A 1797-nucleotide genomic window follows, 5' to 3' on the forward strand; every position below is an offset into this window, starting at 1 on the left:
TCACACCAGGTCCCCCTGACCAATCGCATTGCACCCACCTTGACTGGCCTGGTGCCAATGTGTGTCATTCTTTGGTCCTCAGGATGGTCGTTCTGCTGTTGGGCCATTTGGTCGATATGCATATTACGATTTTCTCATTATAGACTAGGGGCCCAGTGCGTGAACTCGTGCACCTTTAAGGGAACTATGGCCACAAGGCTACGGTTGGCACAGGGACAGGTCTCATCCCATCCTCCGCGCCATGCCCACCCCTCCTGCCACGGCCCCCGGTCCCCTGTCCCCTGTCTGCCAGCAGCCCCGCTCCTGCTACCACCGCTCCCATACACTGACAGCGCAGAGCAATTGGGGCCGGTGCCAGCAGTGAGTGTGAGCGGGGCCAGCGCAGAGTGGCAGCCGCTGCCCTGGTTGCCCCTTACTCGTACCCGCTGATGGTGTTGAGCGACTGGGGCCAATGCTGGCAGTGGGTGTGAGCGGGCCGTCGCCGGCAGCAGGTGCAAGAGGCGGCTCCTGGTCCCAGTCGCCCCCCTCAGGAAGGGGTAGGCGGAGAACCCCTGAGGGACGATCAGGGCTGACAGTCGCCGCTGGCAACCAATGATGGCGCCAGGCTATGGGGCCAGCGCCAGGCACCAGCAGCAAGTGCAAGCAGGGCCGGTGCCGGCAACGGGTGCGAGCGGATGCTGCGGCACCCGCAGCAGGTGTGAGTGGCGGGCAGGACGGTGGCGTGCAGTAGCAAAGAATTAATTTTCAGTAACCACTAGAGGCTCGTCCTGATGACAGTTGGTCTGGCGCCCCCACTCACCTGCTCCACCATCCCACTGCGGCCGTGCCCGTCATGTTCTGCACACGCCCCCTGGTGGTCAGTGCATATCATAGCGACTGGTTGTTCCGTTATTATACCATTCAGTCTATTTGCATATTAAGGTTTTTATATATATGTTTTTATTGGTTTTAGAGAGAGAGGAAGGGGGGGAGAGAGAGGAACACCCATTGGCTGCTTCCTGCACGCCTCACACTGGGGCTGGAGCCCACAACCGTGACCTCTGGTTCATGGTTGACACTCAACCACAGAGGCACTGCAGCTGGGCAACAATCTCTTTTTAAAATTTCCTGTTGAGCTGGGTGAGCGTCGGTGAGATGCTGTGGTGGCCGGTGGCCCCACGGCGTCAGCGCTCGTGCCGTGTTCAGTGTCCTGCAGGCCATCAGGAAGACTGTGTGCGACTGGGAGACGGGGCACGAGCCCTTCAACGACCCAGCCCTGCGGGGCGAGAAGGACCCCAAAAGCGGCTTCGACATTAAAGTGCCTCGCCGCGCCGTGGGACCCTCCAGTACGCAGGTTCTCGTCCCTGGTCCCCCGTCTCTGCCTGTCCCCCAAGAGGGCCAACCCTGAGCGGGGGGTGGGGAAGCGCGGTCAGGAGTGAAATACGGTCACCTCTACTCTCGGACAAATCCCGTCTTGCCTGTGTCTCTCCGGCCCCTCTGTCCGCGGCCTGTGTGGGTCCGAGTGCTGCCGGGACAGCACAGGGACTGCCCGGCTCGCTCACTTGCATGAGGACCTGAGCCTGACGGCCCAACGCCCGGGTCCAAAACACGGGTGACCGTCTGTCTGTAGTCACGCTGCTTCTCGGAGGCTGTTTCGGGGCACGGGGACGATTCTCACGTTGTGCTGCAGAGTGTCATTCCTGAAGAGGCAGCTGGGAGAGATTTAAAAGTGTAGCTTTGTGCCCGGAACGGAGGCACCACCGCTTTGTTTCTCGCGTTCGGCCCCCAAGCAGCTTTCTCCTGACTCACACCTGCCCC

At 60.9% G+C, this 1797-nt stretch overlaps 1 protein-coding gene across 2 annotated transcripts in view; it reads left to right on the forward strand.

The window, feature by feature from the left end:
* The window catches only part of CYFIP1 (cytoplasmic FMR1 interacting protein 1), a 31403-nt gene that overhangs the window by 16369 nt on the left and 13237 nt on the right, over nucleotides 1-1797 (forward strand). For both annotated transcript variants that reach the window (XM_006753469.2, XM_006753468.2), the window contains exon 14: nucleotides 1186-1333. In XM_006753469.2, coding sequence (XP_006753532.1) covers nucleotides 1186-1333 — 148 coding nt within the window. The remainder of the gene's footprint in view (nucleotides 1-1185; nucleotides 1334-1797) is intronic.

The sequence above is a fragment of the Myotis davidii genome, unplaced genomic scaffold (genome assembly GCF_000327345.1).
Source record: "Myotis davidii unplaced genomic scaffold, ASM32734v1 scaffold811, whole genome shotgun sequence".
NCBI lineage: Eukaryota > Metazoa > Chordata > Mammalia > Chiroptera > Vespertilionidae > Myotis > Myotis davidii.